General features: G+C 36.4%; 1 protein-coding gene across 1 annotated transcript; it reads left to right on the forward strand.

Moving 5' to 3' along the window:
- Window positions 1–22,501, forward strand: LOC128999930 (ATP-dependent DNA helicase Q1-like). The gene is made up of 12 exons (XM_054426716.1): window positions 1–210; window positions 4,680–4,847; window positions 5,163–5,342; window positions 5,633–5,763; window positions 7,425–7,599; window positions 14,011–14,177; window positions 16,292–16,428; window positions 17,555–17,750; window positions 18,855–19,009; window positions 20,662–20,840; window positions 21,445–21,627; window positions 22,266–22,501. The coding sequence occupies exons 1-12, from the start codon at window positions 180–182 to the stop codon at window positions 22,475–22,477; spliced, it is 1,914 nt and encodes a 637-aa protein (XP_054282691.1). The 5' UTR covers window positions 1–179; the 3' UTR covers window positions 22,478–22,501.
- The last annotated feature ends 1,087 nt before the right edge of the window (window positions 22,502–23,588 follow it).

Raw genomic sequence — 23,588 nt, forward strand, 5'->3', positions numbered from 1 at the left:
ACCCTGACTGAACTCAAACCAAAGAACCTTAATTAATTCTGATCAGCAGCGATGTAAATGTTATCTTACTCTAACTCTAACTGGATTAATACATCCTTCTTGGACCAATTAAAAAAAACCAAAATAATTATTTTGGTGTCATTGTACAACAGTAAGTTCGGTTCAACGTAACCCCTAAAATGGAAAATGAACTAGAAGGCCTGTGTAATGGTACGTAGCCTAGACCTATGTTTTGTTTAATGTTAAGTTAAAGAAAAACAGTGTTAAACTAATATCATAATGCAGGCCAATAATACGTAAAATATACCTAGCCCTAGGCCTATAATATACTGTAAATGTCAATAAAATTAAAATCGACACTGATACTTTTAAGTTATACCGACTATAATGGTTGCCTAGGCCTCTGTAGGCCTAAAGAATTGTTTTTTCGAAACAGCAGGTTTACTATAATTTACTTAAGTTGAATTTGAGTTTCTCTAACATCATGCATAAAAGAACAATGTTGCCTAAAACGGGTACTAACTGGCCCGTTGGTACCAACTGGCCCTAAAGCTCTACAATAATCTCCCTGACGGAATCAAGCACCTTGAGGGTAACAAGTTTGCCTCAAATCTTAAGAGCCTCATGAGAGAACAGCCCTACTACAGCTTGAAAGAGTTGTTCAAAGCAAACTTGGATAACTTAACAGTAGACCATTGTCCACGCCATCCGCGTGACACGTTATAACTCCATCTTGGAAGTTCTGTAAATAGTAAATAGCATTTGTAAATATGTATATATATAAATAATTTTGGACGCAGCTTATCCAGTGTGTTACTGGTCTCAGGCTAAGAAGAAGGTAATCAGTTACACTTCCAAATCTGTTGGCACAAACAACCGAATGAGTAATATTGATTATTCGATTGTTTAATTTGTTTGTTTAGTTAGGTTAGGTTAACCTAAAAGATAGGCCTATATCGATCGATATTTTCATTAGGTTGTTTGTGCCAACAGATATGGAAGTGTACCCCGTAAAACTGGAAGGCCCTAGTTATAATGTAGGCCTACTGCATTGGAGAAAGTCAAGCCTAAGTTACAACCAGTAACTTAACTTACCGGTACACTGGAATTTTGGTTTAAGTAGCAGTTATTAAAAGTGTGGCAGACTGAGATATGATCAATGGCTAAGGGTGAAAACATAGTAGTTGTAGAGCGTAGCGGAGAGTGTAGCTTAGCGGTTTTAAAATCATACATGTACGTAACTTGGTGCGCCATAACATAGTGTAACGGGTACGTCTGCTTCTACACGTAAGTCTCTCCGCTACGATATTCCACTGCGATTGCTTTACCTTGAGGGTTTGGTAAAGAGTCAAACCGATTATAAAATGTATTTTAATTTTGTCAGTTCATGAACGCCATCCTGTTTGGAACAAGGAATAATGTAAATTACGATGCATGAAATGGTATTGTGTAATTAATCTTGTCAAAAGGGTGTAACAGTTATCTCATTAAGTGACATAAGTTATTTAATAAACAATTTATCCTGTTTCAGTTTTTTTCCTTAGTTTGTATAGTGAAAAAAAGTTTCTATATTTAAATATATCTATGAAATTTTTATTATTATATAATGTAAAGGCTATGAAGGCCTAGGCAGTTTTTCAATGAATGGTCACTTTGCTGTGTTTTAACTTACTGTTTTAAGTGTTATAAGACGCTTCTTTTATTTAATTTCCGTTTAAACTATTTTCACCATTCATCAATTACTTTACAAAATCAGTACAATTATATTCTCAAGATAGATAGCCTAAATCTAGAGTAATTTGGTATTATCCGGAGGACACTCTTATACAGCCTGCTGCGGCGGTTATGTTAGAATGGGTTATCATAAATGGAAAGAACGTACTTTAATTGACTTACTGTCCAAATTTGACATTATTACAATTAGCGGCCTTTGAGATATGCCTCCCAGAAGGCAGCGATGTTAGCGAGGATTGAGTTGAATGCGTCACCGCCTCTAGCTGCCACATCAGATATAGGCGGTGACAGGTGATGCGCATGCTCACCTCATCTCATCTGATCTGGTGTTTTTTTATTCATAATGAAACGAGGAAAGTCCTACAAACATATTATGATAACCCACCCTAACATAACTGTTGCAGCGCAGTATAAGGGTGGCCTCCGCATCATACCAAAGTACCAAATCAGGTTTAAAGTAGCCTAAATTCAAAAGTACTGTAGGCCTAATTCATCTGTCTTGACTCGCTACATGGGCGATCCACTAGGCGACGTATTGACCCCAAACTGTACTGTACATGTGCAGTGCCGCTATCATCAGGGGTGAAAGAACTCTCAGCTACGCTCTCCGCTACAATTTAGTCTTGCCACTCCACTATGTTTTCACCCTAAGAGGTCTATAGGCTAGTGTTGTTTCTGTGCCGGGAGACAGCCCTTGATTTAGGCCTAAGCCTAGATTTTCCTAGAAGAGGGCAAGAGGGGCAGGTTATTGTTTAGGATCCACTCTTTAGGCCTACCTAGTTGTAAAATGGGGTCTTTTATGGCTAAGCTAGTCAGATTACACATAATTTTCCATTATTCAATTTTAAATGTTTTTTTATTTGCTTTAGTCCCCTGCTATACTCTGCCGCACGCTGTTGCGTTTGACGGTGGTTGCCGCATGTTTTGTGGCGGACAAGGCATAGGTGGTGTTGTCAGGGCTCCCAACTTAGGAATTTCTATTCACCACTAAGTTGTGTTTAGATGTGTTGATTTTATTTTGTTGATACCGTAGGCTAAACTGTCCGATATCGACTTTATAGGCTTACCGGTCAGTAGTCCAAAATTGTGTCTAACATCAAAAAATGTTGTTCAAACCTGGCATGTTTCTTTGCAAATGCAACATTGTGGAGCTTTAAAACGTCAAATGTCAGCTTTACGTTTTTTCTAGTCCACCTGCAAGTAGGCTACAACCGCTGCTGCGCCGTGTCATGATGCTATCAAGTTATTAAGTGTCCTGTGTCGTGTTTAAGTACTGTATGTGTAAATTATTTTGATGTTTTGACGTAAAGCATTTGACCTAAAGATGCTGCACATTTGCAACAAAACATGTCAGCTTTGAACAACATTGTTTGAAGTTAGACGTACAGTTTTGGACTACTGACGGAGGGAGGTAAGCCTATAAATTCATTTATACGTATTACAGGGGCTATCAGAATTAATACTATGTGCGATATTGACATCAGTCGTAGTTGATTCCGTAATTGTGCATACACAAATTTAGTAAACTCATGCACAGGAAAGAAAAACAAAACCACCTACCACCCTGGCAACAGAAAGTGAAATGAGGGAGGCAAGGCAGTACCGAGCTGGGCTGAGTTTTTTTATCAGTTGGCAGCACTTGACAGCACCGCTGTGGCATGCCGCTGAGTATAAAAGGTCCCATATGCACCTAGAGGCTGCACGTTTCTGGGGCTCCTATGTGCGCTGACGTGCATCTAGCCAGCCGCAGCGGCAAGCGGGGTGCCACAGAGTATACAAGGAGCCTTCGTATATATAGTAGAACCTCTTTAGACCGAACCCCTGTAACCCGAACGTCCACTAATCCGAACGCCTCATTGCTGTACTCAATTCACAGTACAGTAGTTCTTCATTGTTTACTGTTTTTATTGATATACACACTATATTTACTTGTAAATTGTAATCTATAGTACTGTTTATTCCCTATATTTACTACTGTATTAAATAAACACTGTATTTTAATTTATAAAGCATTTTTCACTTTTCCCTAGCTTTGTTATGTAAAAACAACAATATGTTCTGTAATCCGAACTATTCAATAATCCGAACTACCCCCGGTCCCAATTAGTTCGGATTAACGAGGTTCTACTGTATGTGGTCACTCCACACAAGCTCAGAGTCCAACCTGGTAACATTTTTGTTAAGTCTAAATATGATTTCTTAAATCTTGTCTAGGTTTAGACCAATTTATTTACCGCAAATAATTTGGATGCTATATTGAAAAATGTGTCTAGGCCTTCACAATTTATAGCCGTAATAAGATCAGTGCTAAGCAAATAAGATGGTATCATTCATGTACCGGTACACTCATCCTACACTTATCTCCATTAAAACCTGGCTTTTAAACTACCTACCTTTGTATGGTCGCCATTTCAATGTAAAGTATTAAAGTACATCTACACATCAAGACAGACATTGTGATAAAGATCATTTATTGAACTATGAATAAAAAAGCCCTTCAGGGCTCTATGCTGAACTGAGTTGGGCCTACAAGAAATATAGCAAATTTGCTACAAATAAAATTGAAGATGTAATGCTCAAACATGTAATATTACTGGTTAAAAATAAAAATGCTTTAAGAATAATATTTTTGCTACAGTTATCTATGGTCCTTGAAACAAAAAAAAATATAAGTTTTTACAAGCTCAGCTTTTTTACCATAAATAATTTAGTCCTAGTATTTTTTTAAAGTGATAAACTCATTAGATCATTGAGCATTGGGATTCTGTGATATGGGTTGATTCAAAAACAATAATTTATAAGTTAGTAGTCTACATTCTAACTTTACGTATATCTTCTTGATAGTTTTAGTTCGTTCTTGAGCACCATCGTTTCATACTAACCGTTGTATCATCATAAGCACCTAATATAGCACTATGAATCTAACATTGTTCTCTAAATTTCAGATGAAGAAAGGCTTGCTGCAGTTGAGCACGAGTTGAAACAAATATGTTCAGAGATACAAAAACTATCAGAGAGAAAGAGTGAATTAATCGCTTTTCAAGAAGAACTGAAAGATCGTATGAATTTAGAGAAAAGCAAATCATTAGCAGACCAAAACTGGGATCGAACCGGTTAGTTTATCTAAAAAGTTAATCTACAGTAAATTCATTAATCCTTTTGTTATTTATCCAACGTTTTTAACACCAATGAATCCTGAATCCATGTCTTATTTTTAATCTAGTCCACTATTATGAGCAGATAAAAAGTTAGTAAATAATGTTCAATATTAAAGTTAACACCAAGAAATAATATTAGTCACTTAAATAAAGAATAGTAAACCTTTTGTGAACAGAATTAAACTGTATATATTTTCAAGTTTGAACTTTTAGGTATACCATTCCATTTGAATATTAAATTTTTATCAGTTTGTTTTGTTTTTCACGTAGATTACCCCTGGCATGACAAACTATTAAAAGCTCTTCGAGATGTGTTCAAGATCAAAGAGTTTCGTGCTCATCAGTTGGCTACAATGAATGCAACAATGTCAAGACAAGATGCCATCCTAATCATGCCAACTGGTGGTGGGAAAAGTCTCACTTACCAGCTAACTGCAGTCGTCGATAAAGGTTGGTAGCAATGTTTCAATCATAAATGGGTGAATAATTGTTAATTGGGGTATTTTTGTCCCCTATATTTGCTGACTTAATCTTTTTAGGTATATTTTAATATTGAGGGTGAAGTATAGGCCGGTTTACAGGATCGGTTTAGGCTATAAGAAAAAGATGTAACATTTTCCAAAAATTAGTTTTTTTTCAATATTGTTGTCAGAAAACAATAACATTTAACAATTTTTATTACAGCCATCATCTAGAGCTAAATTAATTTTCACATGGAAGTGACCTATTGTTTTTCACAGGGTTCACTCTGGTCGTATCTCCTCTCCTATCTCTAATGGAGGACCAGGTGCTTGCTCTCCGACGTCTCAACATTGATGCTGGAATGTTTCACTCACAGTCTGACAAGACGGAAACCAACCGGCTGATGCAGGTAAGTTATGATAAAATACTCAAAGAAAAAATACCGCCTCAAGCAGAACACCAGCTGATTCGGCAGTAGTATAGACATACACAAGGAATTGTGATGGTAGAAAGCATCCCTAAAATCCTAAATATATTTTTTAAGAGTAGTTGTAAATTCCTGCACAAAGATTTAGAGATATTTTGGCTCTTCTAAAAAATTTTTAAAAAATCTGCTTTGGGAAATTGAAATTAACCCTACATCTTAAGGTTCGTTACCTTACCTTACCTATTAGGCCACTCAAACCTCAGAAGGTTTTTGGCCTCGCCAACTATGCCTCGCCATCTCTCTCTATCTTGCATCCATTGAGCCTCTGCCCCCAATCTTCTCAAGTCCTTTTCCACTTGGTCCTTCCAGCGAAATCGTGGTCGTCCCAAGGGCCGCTTTCCTCTTGGTAGTCCTTTATTTATCACTTTAACTGTTGCATTTCGTTCTCTTCTTGCGATATGGCCTGCCCACCTGAGTCTTCTGCTTTTGATTTGGGCTATTATGTCCGGGTCTCTGTATAGCTCACGAATCTCTTTATTAGTGAGTATTCTCCATATTCCATCTTCATTTATGGGATCATAAATGCATCTTAAAATTTTGTTTTCAAACACCATCAGCTTTTTTTCAGCTTGGTTTTACATTGCCCATACTTTTGACCCATACAATGATACAGGTTGTATGGTGGTTTTATAGACCCATAAAATCTAACTTAAGGTTAGTTAGATGAATCTAAAACCGGCAAAAGAACTAGAGAAAGTTGCGATGAAACCTCAATAACAAGACCCTCAATAGCAAATCACCCATGGCAAGTGTCGTCAAATGCCTTCGATTGTGTACTACCCCCAATCAGCAGGCCTACTACTTATCACAATGTAATTGCCGACCTCTATTAGAATTCCACCTTGATAGCAAGTCATATTTATAATCCCTATGAGAGACTTATTAGGTTCTACCATTAGACTTCCCATCTATAGGCCTATGGACCAGCTGTAGCAAATTTTGTATTAATAAGAATGTAGGTAGTTGTGTGAGCCAGTCACAGAATGCGCTAGTGTCTAAAATTCTATTTTATAGGTTTTTTTTTGTTGCTGACCAGGTTGATGGGTCATAACAGTTGCCATAACTCATCATAAGTCATTCCCTGTGTTTGACTTGGTTAAAAAGATTGTGTATTCGGCAGAATTTAGTAATTTAGATCAGCGCAATCTGTAGGTGGCTCACATCAACTACAACGGTTTTAAAAAAAAAGCTGGCTAGAAATTTAACATGGGGATGGAATGTCTAGTTGTATTGATAGTCTTAAGCTATCAGCTACTGTAGCCGTTACTAAGCGAGAATAACACTGATGACTTGTGTGGCTTTATTAATCCTTTCACTTTGTATTAAGGTAAAAGAAGACTTGTGTCTCTAGGAATATATCAAAAGTCTCCATTCCATCACCATTGGATGTATTTGCTTATAAAAATTTACAATTCACAAGACGGTAGCTATGTTACACATACACCAGCATAAGTGTTGAAAAATGTATTAATCCTAATAGTACAGACATGTGTGATAATGAAGAAATTATTCAATCCCTGTGTCAAGGTGAAAATAATGATTTTGATAATACTGTAAATTAAGTTTTGGCGGATCATTTTTAGGCAATGACAGACTCCAAATCGGCCCTGAAGTTGATATATGCTACACCAGAAAAGCTAGCCAAGAGCAAACGCTTCATGAGCAAGCTTCAGAAGGCTTACGAAGCGGGTAGATTGGCGAGAATAGCCATTGACGAGGTACATTGCTGCTCTCAGTGGGGACATGACTTTAGGCCAGGTGAGCGTACTTTGGTTAGGTACGTCGCCAAAACAAACAATGCAAATCTAATAGACTATTAGGGTAGCCCAGCAGAAAACCTAACCTTACGGCGCTTACCAACATCTTTAACCGATTTTTCCAAAAAGATACTTTTAGTGTACAAACAAGGAATCTTTTTAGACAATAGTTTAGAAATGGTTACTTTTACATTCAAACAGGGATACAATAATTTCTTGATTAGCACCCATGTTATTGCTGTCAGGGCCGTGTTAAGGGTCAGTAGAGCCCTGAGCAAACCCAAAAGCAGCGCCCTCTTTTTCCTAGAGCGGGTGAGCGGTGGTTGGGGAGCATTCAGCAGGCTTCTCTGGGCATATACCCAGTCTGCCTGTTTATAATAGCGGGCCTGGGTGCTGTTTTAGGAATATAATAAAAAAATACACCTTTCAACACTTCTGCCAGTGAAAGTGTAATATATCTACCGGTACCATCTTGTCATTGTAAGTACAGTATTTATGTATAAATATAAATATATCGAATAGTGATGGAAGGCATAACTTATTATATTATATTACAATAATAACAAATTGTTCCGGACTTGGGTGCCGGAGGACATACACAACATAAAATGAGTTTATGGGTGAATCTCACTGAATAATATAATATCAACAAAATAAAATTTTTTAAATAATTTTTGTTTTTCCACTTTATTACTTACCTGCACCAATTGTTATTTCATCAGGAACAATGTTTGATAAGCAGCAGAGCTGAATTTCACTTATTTCTAGATTTTTTATGTGTTTTTAGGTGAAGAGACGCTTAATAAAGTCCAGTCGTTCCCGTAACATAATGTTTAAATATAAAGTAATACACAATAAATTAGACTCAGTGGGATCTTAAATCCAAATCTAAATGTAATAGACAGTTTAACTAAAGTAAAAAAAAAATATATTTAATACATTTAAAGTAATATATTAACAGTCAAACTCAACCTAACCTAAAATTGTTGGTTTGACAAACATAACTTTCATATTAAATGTTAAGCGGTTCGAAGTTATATGAAACTTATATCAAGGAGCGAACTCTGAAATATTGGGAACAATAAAATTCCATAAAGAATAATTTATGATGAAAAAATAGCGATTTATCTCTGATCTTGTGAGCGGGAACGACTGGAACTTGCAAGGAACGACTGGCCGAGATGAGGAACGACTGGCGCTGCTAGACTGTGAACGATTAACGCAGACTCTGTTATAGGCCTACTACACCTGCAACTAAATTTATTCTATGGGTAGAGAATAATAATAACAAATTCTGAGAATACGAAAACATTGTATTGACTATAGAATGTGTTATTGACATTTTGGATTACAAAACATTGGATTGTTTTCACTAGCGTGATAACTACTCATTTTGAAAATTAAGAATACAAATAACTATTCAAATTGTAATACAATAGTCATTGGACATCTAATATTAACATAACATATTATGAATAAAACAAATTATTGTATTTTGGTAAATATGCAATACAATGTTATATAGTGTGTCTGTTTGTGAAATTAGTCTTCAAGGAACTGGATACCTTTACAAATAGTCCTTGTATATAAATAATTACACAAGCTTTTGTTTTCAGTTTTTGGTTTCTTTGGTAATTATTGCACCTATGTGTTACTACATAGAAAAACAAAAAAAAAAAAACGATTAAATATATACATGAGGTACTCGGTACAAAACTTTTGTTACTAAATAGAAAAACAAAACAAATAACGATTAAATATATACATGAGGTAGGCCTACTCGGTACAAAACTTACATCACAAACATTGATGTAACGGTACTTAAGGTTCAAAATAAATGAAAATAGAAGCTAAAGCAGCAAAGTTAAATACTTAACAAGTTCTTGACACATTTTTTTTCATTTTTAAAACAGAACAAACAGGAATGTGTCACAAATGGTGCTGCGCTAGAATTCATAAAATTCGCGGATTCCCTTCATTACAATGTTTGGTGGAGGTAATATGGCCTTAATCTGAGTTAAGTGCACTGAGTAACGATCTGTTTCGTAAATCACAAACAAATCACGGCCATCATGAACTTTTTTCATAAACAAAACGTCAATTTCCTGGTTACTTAATTTACTCTGGCACACGCCAATATACAGTTTGGTATCAGAACATTTTTTACCTTTTTCAATCATGTATTCAACAACTACATGAACACCCGATGTAAGTTCACTTTCAACGACTGGTTTGGTAGCCATGCCTGGATAAATTGACTTCAAGTCCTTCACATCATGATGAGCTGATGATGTAGTCGGCTGTTGGTCGTCATCATCGTCTGATGAAGTGAAAACCTCTTCAACAAGTAATTTTCTTTTCTTCTCAGCAATAACCGGCCTTTGTTTATTGCCCGTGTCAATGTCAAAAGTAATTTTGCTGAAGTGGTAGTGACTACAAGCAGCATCAAGAGGACATTCGAAACAGGATAAAGTACGAGTGAACATGGGACTTCCCTTTGTCAAAGTCACTTGGTGAACTCTCATTACACCTTTTATTTCTGGTGGTTTCAAGTCTGCTACCACAGATTTTAGCCTTTCTACATCTGCAGAAGGTACCTCAAAAAGAGTGACGTTTGTGTGTGTTTTTTTAAGAGCTTCGACAAAATCATGCGCACACGTTATGTCCACTCCGTGCAGAACATTTTGGTCTGCTCCTCTCTTTAAGGTCCCCCCCACGCCATCCATTGGACCCTTACCATGGCCCGCTTCAGTAAAGTTCCAAGATAGGTTTTTAAGATTTGGGAAGTACTGGGGCATCATGGTCTTAAACAGGAAGAGGTTAAATCTGTTTCTGTACTGGCTTGTTGGGCTGTCAGAAAAGAAGTGGACAGTGTCAACGTTAGGGAACTCGCTGGAAGCTTTTTCTAGTACAGGCTTCATGTGAGCCCAAACTGCATGTGCCTGATGATCAACATTATCAGACACAGTAGCGAAGCACTCGGTTTTAATTTTCCCGCCTACTGAGGATAACATAACACCAGTGTTCAAGCTCAACTGTTTTTTTGACGCGCCAAAGTGAACAGATTGGACTTCTTTGTCGTATTTACAAACATAGTTTTCAGAAAAGTCGATCCTAAAAATCAACTCTCCCGATTTTAGGGTCGTCGTTTTGCCTTTAACAGCAGCTGCTTGGTGATATTGATAGAACACATGTTTTTTAAAAGTGTCAAGTTCCTGTCTTAATATATTCTTCATTTCGGAAACTTTTTTCCTCTGAATAGATTTCACAGTTTTTTTTATGGTTTTCTTTTTCAGCTTTATGATTCTTTCCTCATGAACATTTAACCATTTTGCGTATTTAACGGTAAAATCATCTTCATAATGAAATTCTACTTCATTTTTGTTACATTTTTCACATCGGCCAAGCATGCAGCTTTCATTATCTATAGAACATACTAAAGATGCTAACAACTCTTTAGATGTTCGTGTTTTAATGGCTTTGACATTTCTCAGGGCACTTACCAGTAAATCCATATTAGAATGCTTGATACAAGCGCACGTGTCCCTATCGGCCATTTTAGGAAAGTTTACCCAAAATGGTCGTGAGCGATAAAACGTTGTGCGGGAAACTTTAATGTTGGTTTCCTTCATGAATTTTTTGTGTAGTGTGTCAACGGTCTCAAGAAGAACTCGCCGCTGTTTGACAATATGACCTTTCTTCACCCTGTCTTTTTTTCCAGGGCACATCCTGGAGTGTCTGTCGTCTTCAAAAAAGTTTGCGATCGTGTCAGACAGTTTGTAACGGATCTTTCTAGGGGGGGGTCTTGTGTTTTCAAATGACGTACTTGGGAGAGGATCTGAAAGTCTTTTGTTTTCTGCGTAGGGTACCAAATTCTTAAAATACTTCTGAACGCGGTATTTTTTAAACACCTTGTTACCAATCACTTTGTGTAAAATCTGGTTTTTATTTTTTGTTTTTGCTACTTGTTTCACTTGTGTTTCTATCTGTTTTTTAAGAGTAAGACCTAAAAATAATTGTTTTTTGATATGAGGGGATACTTTTTCCCTCCCTACGATCTCTTTCAGCTCTTTTCTCGGCGAGGGAGAGCCCGTCGCCACAGAAGATTTCTTTTTCTTTCTATGCAATCGTTTTTTATACTTCGCGATTTTACGCTCCAATTCTTTGATTTTTTCAGTTTGTTTTTTAACGACGCGGTAGACTTTTGCCTTTTCTCTTCTGACTTGTTTGCGTCCCCTTTTCTTCTGCGCTGACTCCTCTTCAACACTATTCGTTGGGGTATCTTGAAGCATTTCTTCATTTTCTCTCTTCTTCTTTTGCTCTTGTCGCCTCTTCCGCCAGTACTTCCTCATTTGCCGCTGCTCCCTAGGGTTCATGTCCCCTATTCTTTTGACTTTCTTTTCCTCCCTCAATCTCGCCATCCTCTCGCGGTCATATTTTCTTTTAGCTTCTTTCTGCTCTTCGGTTTTTTTCTCTTTCTGCCTTCTTTTGCTGGCTCTCCATAGCTCCCTCTGCCTCTCAGAGCTTTCCTTTGAAGTTCTGGCCATTTTCCATTCAAGTCCCCCTGAAAAAACAACTTTTGAAGTGACCGCCTAAAACGCGTATAAGTATTAGCGTATTAGTATAAAAAGCCTAAAATTACTACAAAACATTAAGTTTACTAGAGTTGTGAAAAAAAAATTACAGTTTGTGTCCTGAAAAGTTTTATTTTCCTTATTATTAGGAGAAATAAGCAATTCTGTTCGTTAAAATAACAATAATAATTTTGCGTCCAAAATTTAAAAAAAATACTATCAAAGTATATTTTAATGTTTAACAATGTAATCTATTGTATAGAGGTTCATCAAGTATTGACTAATGCATTTATTCAAGCAAAGGAAATATGAAATTTAATGGGATCAAATACGATAATAGTTCCCAGTCCAGTCGTTCCCGCACCAGGTCCAGTCGTTCCTTATAGCCGGTCGTTCAATCAGGAACGACTGGCGCGGGAACGACTGGCGGTTTTCGTACATAACCTTGTTTTGCCGCCAAACGCTTCAAGTAGGGAGCATAAGAATTTGAGGTTATGTCTTGGACCGGCATTTACTGTTACGCAACAGAGTTCTTCTTTATTCCTAGCATCGAAGTTTATAATAATGTGAAGGAACGACTGGATGCGTAATTAAGGTACTGTATGATTCTTACCTGTTTATTTATTAATTTGCTGGAAACCGTTGCTCACTTGTACTTCAAATCACTCTCCAAATCAACTTACAACTTAGTACGACTGTCGCCAACCTCAGACGCGGGAAATTCTCCCGCGTTTTTTTTTATAACCGTTCCCATTTTAGTCGTCTTTGGTATACCGTCCTCCAAGGACTGTCACAATTACAACAAAAATATGATATTTTGTTGTTTGATCTCTTTGAACTGTCAATTATCTAGAACAGCAGACCGTATTGTCTTCTACAACTGTTTAATTCGTTCAACTGGAGCAGTGTTGAATTGTTTGTTTATACTTTAACATTGTGAGGAGCAGTAAATGACAAGGAACGACTGGTGTTTTACTGTTGAATAAGGCATTTTACATAAAATTAAATAATTATTGTCGTCTTAAACTATGTTTAATTCAAAGGCAGGTGGGGTTAGAAATAAAACAATACACTATAGTTAAAAATTATTTTTATTTTTTTTATTTTGGCAAGAAGGACTTAAATTTTATCATTCAGTGAGATTTACCCTTATAGGATTTTTGTCTGGATGGGACTGAATGGGAAAGAGTCCAAACTGGCACAAGAGACACAACACTTTACACTATCTAGGTTTTTATATTTTGGGTGTATACACAAAACATTAGACTATTTCACTGTCACTGACAGCATTTTCAACTGAGGAAGAGAGAGTTTTCTTCAGGTACAATATGGTGGCCAGAGGCAATATGAGTTTTGAAAGTCCCTTTTGGTATAACTTTAAGACTGGACCACTTTCCCTGAAAGCGTAATTCAGTACACACTGGACATTGTCTCTGGTAAAAAAATGCCCCTGGCGTCGAAACTAAGAGAAAAAATAAAAAAAATCTGGAAGCTGCTGGTTTAATTACAAGCGAGATCGTTTCTGGACCCTGATGTCATTGCTGGGCTATGAATTTATTATGCTAACGATAAAAAAATTTTGGTTTGGACCGTTCTTGTACAAAATCATTAAAAATGCTAATGGCGTTGAAACACAAATATGACAATCAATTTGATTTTCTCGCATACCAAGGTAATAGGGTTAAGCTAACATATTAGGTGTGTTAATAGGATTGTATTTTGTATAAAAAAATAAAAAAATACAAAACATTTTGTAAGTAATATTCCCATAGAAAGAAGAGACAAAAATAAATGAATAAGTAAGTAATATTTTCACAATATGTTTGTTTATATTGCAGACTACAAGTTCCTGGGAGTGTTAAAGTCGATGTTCCCAGATGTTCCTATTCTGGGGCTGACAGCCACTGCTACATCCAAGGTTACGCTGGATGTCCAGAAGATGTTGGGCATCCAGGGATGTATTGTGTTCAAAGCCTCCTTCAATCGGCCCAACTTGTACTACGAGGTGACAGTCAACGCTGACCTAAATTTAGTCATATTAATTAGTGATGGTCCGGGGGAGCGAGCTGGTCTAGTGGTTAGAGCGCGGGACTTGGGTCCCTGATGTCCCGGGTTCAAATCCTGCCAAATCACTTGTGAATTTGATCTAAGTGATAATGCCGCAACCCCTAGGTCTAGTAATGTGAAAAACAATCCCTGGCTCGTGTATAGCGTCCTAGGACAAAAAATACAAAACAAAGCAAAAATTATTGATGGTCAAAAGAAACTTAGAATAACTGTATATTATTGTATTGTGTCTTTTCCTCCATTCTCCTTCTTCAAAATTGGCAAGAATTATTTTTTAATATGAAAAAATTGTTTCTATCTTTTTATTTAATTTCCATGTTTCTGCCCCGTAAAGAAATATTAGACTAATCGTGGTTTTGTATATTCTTATTTTGGTTTTATGTGACAGTAATTTTAAAGATAAGAGTTTGTTGCATAAATAAAAATCCGTTAGTAGCCTAAGGTTAAGGCCAGATTTCACCAAACACTTAAACCGCCATTAAGCCTTGCTCTAACTGCAGTTAGCTCTTAACTGACAAATTCGGATTTCACCACTGTCGTTAGATAATTAACTGCCCAATTTTGACCGGTTAACTTCTTTAATCTTTCGTCAAGTAAATATCAGCTGGCTTTAAGTTTTAAGTTTATATGGAAAGGTCAAATTCTAGAAGAGCATACAATAGGAATTAGCTTTTGAAAGTGATAGTGATGAATAGTTGCCTATGTTGTTCGCCAAACTAGGTGTGTAAGAGAAAAGCTTGATGATTTAACTAAGGCGAAACTAATTTTATTACTAGATATGAATTATCAAAACGTTTTGCCCTTTTCTTTAGGTCATCTCACAAGGTTTTTAGTAAAGATGTATCTCTAGGTATGTGATCAGCCACTCTTTTTTCCCGGCTGAAAAAGTGTTTTTCTACCTACATTATTGAACTACTTTTTTCTTTGTTCGAAAAAATAGGCTGCCTTTTCCTTTTCCCGGTTTTGAGTAACCCTAACCCTACTGTCTGTCAAACAATTAATTTAGTTCGGTCAGAAGTAAAAAGGACAATAACTAAACCTAAATTGTCATTATTCTGCTAGTATTTATAGAAAATCATCATTTTTATGGTATCTTTATTATATCTTGTTCTTGTGTAACTCTTTTTGCCTCAGGTTTTCTCACTATTTCAAATGTACAATACAAAGTTAGATTTTTGAGTCTTGACTCAACAGCAAAACTCAATCCTCTGTTCCTCAATTAAAAATGTTTCATCAACATTACTCTCCCTTTATTTACTCATATTAATTGTTTAGCTATTTATACTTGTTTTCTGTTGTTCTTTCGTTCTATTGTTGCTCAGAATCTATTGCATACATGTAATCTTGCTGTCTCCAGTTTTGTTTTCACTACCTCATAAACACCTATTTATTTTCTAGGTTATGTTTACTTATTGCTCCCATAACAGCCCGGAATATGACAGTTTACTGCCACCGCCACCTGGATTTTACTCTAAACTCTCGTTTATAAAACCAGCATTAGTATTGACAGGTTTTCGTTCGTAAAACCAGATTTCCTTAACTGTGGTTTAAATCATCAGTTAGTTTTAACCAAAGATTAACTAAACCATTGTTAGCGTGAATTTGGTGAAATCAGGCCTTAGTCTCTGTTCCTTTAGTTTTTTTTTCTAGAAATAACAACACCTGAGTATTTAAAAGAGTCTACTTTTTCAAATTTATGGTCATCTACCTGAACTATATTATGTCCATGACACTGTCTATGTACAAAGTATACATATGACGGAAAAATACATATGAACGGGAAAAGACTAGTTTTAATATTTTAATAAGAAAATAATGTTTTGGCTAGACTGATTTAGGAACAGGCCATACATAGTCAGTTTAGTAGCCACCATTCACTCCTTCTGAAGAAGCCCCTTCGTAAAGGTGGAATATTAAATTAATTGTGTTGTGAACCTTTTACATATGGTTAAGCTATTGTCAACTGACAGGAACTCTCTACTTAGGAAAGTTAGTTGTGTATCCAACTTCCTTCTTCCTCTATAATGAAACTAATGACTCTTTATGATTCAGGTGCGGCCAAAACCGAGTTCGATGAATGAATGTGTAGACGAGTTGGCGGACTTACTGAAACACAGGTTTACCAACCAATCAGGTATTATCTACACAACATCCATCAAGGACTGTGAAGAACTAAGGGAGCAGCTAAGGTAAGGTTTAGGAGTTTTTTTGTTGTAGGGATAGTTTAGTTGTAGGCTATGTACATAAAAAAAAATATATATATATCAATAGCCTATTCAAGATATTGCATTTTCCTCTCTATCTATAAAAAAAAAACAAAAAAAACTCTTTATTACATAGCTTGATGGCTTTACTACAGTCTCCACTATTCCTTCAAAGGAATTTACAGTGTTTCAAAATTTATAGATTGAACAGCACATTTAAAATCATAAATTATTTATCACTTTCTGAATATTTAAAAATTTAATAATAAGTTAATTGTGTTTTGGTTTGAGTAAAAGTAGTTGTTTTTATGTACCTGTTTCACAAGCTCCCTTGGATTTTAGAATGTTTTGTGGTAGTAAGGAGTATAGTAGGTATTTCATTAAATTGTTCACCATTGTTTGTAGGTTACTTTCAAAACACAGTGGCGTAACAGCCAGCCCCACAGACCCCGCGGTGCGGGGGGGCACGCGAAGTTTAGGGGCCTGTGAGGTTGAGATACCCTTTTCTCCTAAAACCGTCTGTAAAACCGATCCTTATGTTCACGGATGTTTTTCTCTCCTAACCATTTTTTTAATACACATTGTGTTGGTAGATACTTTTATCCTGCCAAATCTACTGATGTTTTATCTTTTAATTAACAAAATTGTTAATGAAACACCACCGCTCACCGCAATCACCCGACTATGTGTATTGTCCGTGTGGTTTTGTTGCTTCAGGCTAGGAGCTGTGGTGTGTGGACCTGGGCGACACACTCGGAGCCAGCCCCTCCCCCTCCACCACTACCCGCTCACTTGTAACTCAGGCTGACCGTAGGTCACCTGATTTTGATAGAGATCCATGCAGGTGACTCATCAGCGGTGCCTTTCGTGACAGGCTTTGTTTGGTTCTGTCTCTACTGTAGTCTGGGCCATTGCGTATATTGACAACAATTTAATTTATGACCTGAATAAGACTCATAAGAGTCAAAACAGGTAGTCCAGATAAAGTTACAAGAATCGCTCGGCATTCAGTATTGAATTATTTAAAGTAGAATCTGTCAATAGTTTCTGAGATTAGCAACATGGAACTACATACTAATGTTGATTGACTTTATAACTATTTTGTACACAGAAAGCGAGATCTGCGTGTGAGCGGGTACCACGCCAACCTGGACGCAGCTCTGCGCAGTAAAGTTCACCAGAAGTGGCTGACGGGGGAGTACCAAGCAGTGGTCGCTACAATTGCCTTCGGACTAGGCATTGATAAACCTGATGTTAGATTTGTTATACACCATGCACTCAGCAAGTCCATGGAAAACTTCTATCAGGTCAATAAACAATTATTTATCTACGCAAATAAAGTTTGTAAAATTGTATAATCATTCGCACTTACAAATGCTCTAGACATGATGCTTCCACCATTGAATTTTCTTCTTATTGCTCTGAAACAAACATTGTCAATAGCCTGCCAAGTGCCATATTATACAACTTGAAAACCAACTTCAAGGTCCTGCTGCAAAAATGCTATAAAGAATTAGGGATCTTTTCTATCCATTGATTTGTTGTAATAGCTGTTACCTTTCTGTTACACAGTAAACTTATAAAACTATTAACATTTATAGTTGGCTTTTAAGAAGTTGCTGTAAACATATCTAGATGTATATTGCTTTAGTTATTGTTGTTTCCAACATTCATATAGACCTACAAGTGCATTTTGTTAATAATTAATTTTAGTATTAAGATAAAGGAATTATTGATTGATTTAATGTTTAGCACTTTTCACATTTCACAATTTTACATGGGGGGGGGGGGGGGCTGTGGAAGAGGCTGTGGAATCTGCAACTAAAAAACTGTTTGTTACCCTCCAAAAAAATAGATGATTTAAAATCCCTCAAAAAGGTTTACCGAGTAATAGGCCTATACATTCATGACACAATTTTAGGATACTATCATTTCAAAAATCTATTCTACAGCTCAATTCATGGGTTTGAAATCTTTAACACTATTCTGACGTGAAACAAATTCTTCTTTTGGCTCAAACTTAAGTTATTTTAAAAACTTGTTGACTGTGTTTTTGTGAGGTGTTTGGTTCGGATTAGGGTCACCTAGCCTAAACTTACCTCCGTTCGCTAGGACAGCTTGAGAAGTCCAGGGCTCTCACGCTAACTGTCTCCGTCGCTTGCTACTGCTTTTCGGCCTTCGTAAGATGCCATTGTGTCGATCTACCAGTACACGAAGTATACCAATGTGTACGTCGCCACATCGACGCACCGAACACTAATTACTACTATGTCGTACGACAACGCGGTGTCAGCACAGCGACGGACTGACAAAGACCAATTTGGTTCTAAATACGATGAATATAATCGTTCGTGAATATAAATAACAAAAAAATACCACTAACACAATTTGACCATTACATTGTATTCCAGGAGAGTGGACGAGCTGGTCGGGATGGCAAGCCTGCCGAGTGTATCTTGTTCTACAGGTTGGCAGACGTGTTTAGGCTCAGCACAATGGTCTTTACACAACAGACTGGGCTGCAATGTCTCTACGGAATGGTGGAATACTGTTTGGACTTTTACAGGTGAACATTGGTAGCAAACTTAATGAGGATGTTGAAGCGATTTGATTAAATCTTTTTACAGTGGAACCTCAGTTTCGAATAACCCCAAGCTTGCTTAAAACCTGTTTTTCTTCTTTAAAATTTGAATTGAAAAGAAGGGAGCATTAGTTTTGTAAAAAAATCATTTTACATTTGTTTTACTAATTTAATGAACACTAATGCCTAATATTTGTAGATCAATCGTATAATTACAGCAGTTATACCGCCTTTACCTATCAATCTCTATCACTACAACTGGATCGCTCGCTCTGTGCTGGGTTTTTGGTGACCCACTTGGCTCTCCTAACTTATTGAACTGTCACTCTCTACACTTTACCTCTTAAGGTATTACCATGCTCACACTCAAAAAAGACGCTACATCTTTGACACAGGAGCTTGATTTTCAATTATTTTACACATCTGTAATCTGCATGAAACTGCGGCAATTGATTTGATATCAAAATAATTTGTAAACTATACTTGACACTGAATTAAATAATACCGTACCAATATCTCCCTACTTTCATGATGAGTGCAATGATGAACCCTTTATTTCAATCGGAATCGAGTAAGTATTGATAAAGCTGAATCAATTTTTAAATGATAACATGATGGTATGTAGTGTATGGTTGCAGCGGTGCTGTTGATACGAGCCTAGTTCTAATTTTGAGTTGTATCGTGGTGTCCGTCACCGCACGTGTTATGGCCAGACCCGCATTTGTTTATGGTAATAAATTGTATCACAAAGATTGTGTGTATTGCCGACGAAAATGTGATTTCAAGAAGCGAGAGGGTTTACAATAAAACTGTTGTATCTAAACTAGTTCCCCAAGACTTAATTAGGATTGAAGACATAAGATATGTAAACCTGTATAGTAAGTTCTGAGTATTTCAGTTCACTATCCAGTTGTTTTATAGAAATCTATTCCTAACCCTAAATCACATCTCTATTCATTCACTTCACTTTCTTTTCTAAATCACACTACAATGCACTACAATGTTTTTATGCCAGATGTTTTTGGTTATTGTCATTTTGGTACAAGTATTTCAATTGATGGCAAATAGTCTACTGCATATCCAAAGTAGCACATTGTTGTGTTTATATGCAAGTAGCCTATATATTTTTTTAAATTCAAGGAGTATAAAAAATTTAAAAAAATATTGTTGGAAATTGAAATTGGAATTAAATGAATCTACTTTGAGGAATCATATTTTTGTGATATAATCAAGTTTTACCGTTATTCTTGTTAAAAATTGAACAGCCTTGACATGCTTAAATTTTAATTATAAAAAAATGTATTTACTTAAGGGTGTAACATAAACATAGAGCATAAGGGCCTAGGTTTTTAAATTTTTTTGAGAGGATAGCAGGCTTGCCTGAATGGGAAAGAGTCCAAACTGGCACAGGAAACGGAAAACTTAACACTATATACACAAAACATTAGAGATTAGAATATTCTAATGTTTTGTGTATATAGTGTAAAGTCCCTTAGTTTACATATGTGTCAAAATTATTTTTTAACATAAATGACATTGCGGTATTTATAAATTATTTACAAAACACATTAATAAAACGATTATTTCTGCCAAATTCACTCACAGGTTGTAATTAGCTTCTTACTCATTATTTGCAGATGCAGACGACAAATGATTGCTTCCCATTTTGACGAGGTGTGGGATCGTGCGGATTGTAACCAAATGTGCGACCATTGTCGTGCCCCGCGTGAGCCAAAAAAAGTGGACGTTACCAAACACTGTCGCACCATCTACAAGCTTCTAGCACAAGCAGCAGCGTCCGACACTAAAATGACTGGTAAGTGGATTTACGGTTTTGACATTTCGATAAATTTACGTGTCTTTGGATAGGGTTATTATTTTCCTTACTCTGCATGGAAATCAATACATTTACAGACCTGTAAACAGTAGGAGTTGTAGCCTATATATCAAGTCCACCAACACGTATACTGCATTATCGACTTGCTGTTTCAACAAAAAATAGCTCAGTTTCGCTTTATTGATTCCAGCTCGCTAAATCTGAACTGATTTTGCTGTTAGCGTTTCTATTATACGACTAACATCCGGTAAAAAAATTACGTAACCTAAAAAAGATAACATAATTTAAATTTCATTTTATAGACTACCTAAAATGTTAATCTGTGTTTTATGATAATCAAATTAATGCTAGTAAGAAAAATCTTCTTTGTATTACGAGCACAAATAGTTATTGCCGCTCTCTTAATGTATGGCCGCACTCAGCAAAAGCTCTCTGAGCCATGGGAATACTTTTTGATTTCAACTTCTGAAAAGAAGCTGAATAAACTGAGGACCGATAAAACGGAGACCAAATATCACACTTGGCCACTACTGTATGCATAGATAAATCTTTGGATGTTTTAACATGAAATCTCTCCTTATAGCTCAGAAGATCCTAGATGCCTGGTATGGTAAAGGTCCGCCTGCACTCAAGTTGTCAGGCGTCTCGGCTCCTACATTCTCACGAGACACGGCCGAGAACATTCTCGCCCATCTTCTCATTAACGGTTATCTTAAGGAGGATTTCCACTTCACTCCCTACTCTACCATCAGTTATATCAGGAGAGGTGGGTCACAAAGAGAGTTTGGGAGCAAAATTACTCATAACAAATTTCAAGATTTAGTTTGAAAAATTGATTTTAGTTTCATAAAATTCTGGAATCTCTTTTCTAATTTTCTAAATATCTTGGGTAAATTATAAATTGGAATTTACATTTTGTACATTTTATCTGAGGAACAGTCGTAAACCTGTACATCTTATCTTTTCTTGGGGCATCTGGGTCCGGGAATCGATTCTGCTTTGCACTATAACCACTCAGGTACCCAGACAAATTAGTCATCACTATTGATATTGTTTGGAACTTTTTCTTCCTACTATCTTTGGATAAAGTTGGATTCTTGGTTTATTTGTGCCAAACCCCTGTCAGAGCTACCCAATTCAAGTATATTTTGATATTAATGACTTGACATAACTTTTGTGCTAAATTTTTTTGTAAGTACCAAAGAAGTCAACATTCTTCAGATTACTTTATTGCCAAACTTTTCCATATAAACTGAATGAGCAGAGAAAATTCTTTAGAAAAAGGTTACTTTAAATTCAGGAAAGATTTATGGAATTAAGCATCATACTACTTTAAGTCGTGACTTTATGTGTTTTAATCAATTACTTTTGGGAAATACCTAATGATTTTACTGTACTTTCCAGGCCAGTTGTCCCATAAAGTGGATGAACCTTCTTACGTAATCTCCATGACAATCAAAGGTAAAAGTGTGGATGAGAAATCCTGCGAGGGTAACAAATCTGAAAATAAATCTTCCTGTCCAAAACCTGCCAACAATGCAAAGAGAAAAAGATCCGAGACTGAAAAAGAAGGAAAATCTCATAAAGTTTACGTCATTGAATCGGACTCTGAATGACTTAAAACTGTGATATTTTTTTAATAAAACCTTTTATTTATTTTATATTAAAGTTTTTTTCTGAAACCTGCATAAACAGCTGTAATGTGTAAATGTTGAAATATTTTGTTTGATTGGGATTTCAGTGAAATAAACAAAAATAAAGATAAGGTATGAAATAATACATTTGTTTTATTTTGAAGTATAGGTCAAAGTGAACTCAAAGAGATCAAAGAAATTAAAAGTACAAGGTGGTTTTCCATTTTGGGATTTTTGTGGGCTAAGAAACTGCTTAGTAAACCTAACTAGGAGTGAGGTGAAGCCTTCATGAAGCTCAGCAAGAGTATTCTCGGGAGTTTTATTGGACTTGTAATAGGCCTCAGATTAAGGTAACTTTGAAAGCTCCCAACTCATATGAATTTAAGTTTGTGTGGGACTTCTCACCTTTGTGTAAGTTGGAATTGTGTAGGAAGAATCTTATGCTTTGTTGGGTGCCTGGACTCTCAGGCATTGAAAGTAACAAAGCTACTGACAAACTGACAAATGTTGGTTCAGTAGCAACTCTGTATGGCCCACAACCTTTCTGTGGCATCTCACGTAAGTTTGTGTGCACCTCCATCGTGTCATAGGTAACTGCATCACATTCTGGACGATGGCCTGAAGCACCTAAGTAAGTAAGCTCACTATTCCCTTCCTTCGCCTTATTCAATTTCGCCTTCAAACCAGGTTGCCTGGACATTCTGCGGCTGGATAGGTGAAGAATTAGACAAATAGTAGAACTAATTACTGGACAGGGTCAGTTCAGAAAACATATGCAACAGGTTTGTATGATGGTGCACCATTGTGCAGGAAGTGCTAAAGATTTGCGGAAACACTGATCACCTGCTCTTTGACTATGAGAAACTCTCTGAGGTAAGAAAGACAACACTTGGCACCTTTCCAAGGAGGAACTGATTGTTAGACTGCAGCCATTTATCAGGTTGTAGTTTTAAATATCCAAGCATACTTATGGTCTTACTTATTGGGGTACGAATTAGTTCGTCAAGTTCAGATGAAGTGCTTTGTAGCTGGCATGCCCCAGCAAGATAAGATCGAGATAAAGGGGACACAGAAAAATGGGACTTGAAGAAGA

The sequence above is a fragment of the Macrosteles quadrilineatus genome, unplaced genomic scaffold (genome assembly GCF_028750875.1).
Source record: "Macrosteles quadrilineatus isolate MER2022 unplaced genomic scaffold, UCM_ALF_1.0 Scaffold_8__2_contigs__length_117827958, whole genome shotgun sequence".
In the NCBI taxonomy this organism is placed as follows: domain Eukaryota; kingdom Metazoa; phylum Arthropoda; class Insecta; order Hemiptera; family Cicadellidae; genus Macrosteles; species Macrosteles quadrilineatus.